Source organism: Sinocyclocheilus rhinocerous, unplaced genomic scaffold (assembly GCF_001515625.1).
Source record: "Sinocyclocheilus rhinocerous isolate Xijiao unplaced genomic scaffold, SAMN03320098_v1.1 scaffold1884, whole genome shotgun sequence".
NCBI classification, from domain to species: Eukaryota; Metazoa; Chordata; class Actinopteri; order Cypriniformes; family Cyprinidae; genus Sinocyclocheilus; species Sinocyclocheilus rhinocerous.
Window position 1 is genome coordinate 91091 of NW_015639513.1, and position 1439 is coordinate 92529.

The 1439-nt window shown below is 41.1% G+C and overlaps 1 protein-coding gene across 1 annotated transcript in view; it reads left to right on the forward strand.

Annotated features, from left to right (window-relative positions):
- The first annotated feature begins 243 nt into the window (after nt 1-243).
- The window catches only part of exd1 (exonuclease 3'-5' domain containing 1), an 18982-nt gene continuing 17786 nt past the window's right edge, over nt 244-1439 (forward strand). Inside the window, exons 1-6 of the mRNA XM_016566982.1 lie at nt 244-472; nt 541-609; nt 749-773; nt 886-938; nt 1033-1100; nt 1169-1255. Coding sequence (XP_016422468.1) covers nt 337-472; nt 541-609; nt 749-773; nt 886-938; nt 1033-1100; nt 1169-1255 — 438 coding nt within the window. The 5' untranslated portion in view covers nt 244-336. The remainder of the gene's footprint in view (nt 473-540; nt 610-748; nt 774-885; nt 939-1032; nt 1101-1168; nt 1256-1439) is intronic.

Consider the following 1439-nt stretch of genomic DNA (forward strand, 5'->3'; position numbering starts at 1 on the left):
GATAGACAGATAGATAGATAGACAGATAGATAGATAGACAGATAGATAGATAGACAGACAGACAGATAGATAGATAGATAGACAGATAGACATGCTAGACAGACAGATAGATAGATAGATAGATAGATAGATAGACAGATAGATAGATAGATAGCGCGTTGGTTTGAGCGCTGTGTAGCGAATCAGCTTGTGAGTTACGTGACCAATTAAATCCTCCGAATCGCCCGCGGGGCGGGGTTTGTGCTTGAACTAGTTAGACAGTTGTGCTCCACACGTCACGAGCAGTTAATTAACCGCGACGCTCGGAGCTTCATTAGTTCATTAACAAGGCCGGTCATGGCATCATCTTCAGAGGAGAGCAGGTTTCTGGATGATCTGAAGAGAAAACGCGTTAGAATCACTCTGTCCGACACACAGATCAGCGGCGTGATCCAGCGCGTCTCTCAGAAGAAGAGCGTGGTGTTAGAGGACGGTGAGGACAGATTCTGTGTAATAACACACTGTTTATATAAGTTACAGCTTTACTTCTCCTTCTCACAGTGTCTGAAGTGAAAAGCGGACGCAAGTTTCCAGGCGTCAAGATCATTTTCGGACATGAAATTCTTAAAGGTGAACTGTATAATGTTTCAGATTCTTATTCATAAAAACATTTTAGCAAATAAAACAACTAGTTAAAACGGTGCTTACACGTATGTAGGTTTTGTTGGTCCAGCCAAGCCAAGAAATAATTTCTTTTTTCTTTTTAAAGTGGAATTTACCAATCAAGACAACCTGTGAGTGTCTGTATACTAATGCATGTGTTTGATCGAGTCATTTACAGTCATTAGTAATGTTACTGGTCATGAGAGTTTGCTAAACTTGTTTATTTGTTGTATATTCACTCAGTGTTAATGAAGAGCACACATCTGAGATCCACTCGTTCAGGAAGAAGATGGTGGGTAAGTGTCCTGATGTTACCTCCTCCTCCTCCTCCTCCTCATCATCATCATCATCCTCCTCCTCTTCATCATCACCCGTCTTCTTTCTCCTCAGATGATGTCGATGAGGACGGTGTGCGTTATGTGGTGATAGACGAGCTTCAGGAGAAGTTTGGCCCAGCAGTGAGTCTAGTGTTGTCCTCTCATCTCCTGCGTATGCGTAGTATCTCATATATTCTTCTGTGTTTCAGGTTATGCACATCCAACAACAGAAAGTGATCGGAATCGGAGCTGAAGTGTTTGGGCAGATTGCACAAGAGAGACTTTGCTGGTTGCAGGTTAGTGGAATAGTAAAGCTTTATACAAAACCACTACACATTAATAAACAGGAGAATAACAACATTAACAAAAACGGTCACTAATCAAACACATTCTATTTCAGCTGTAAAGCTGCTCTACTGGTGCCCCATGAAATACATTTAATTTTTTCTCAAATTCTGTGTTTTCCGTTTACATTTTTCT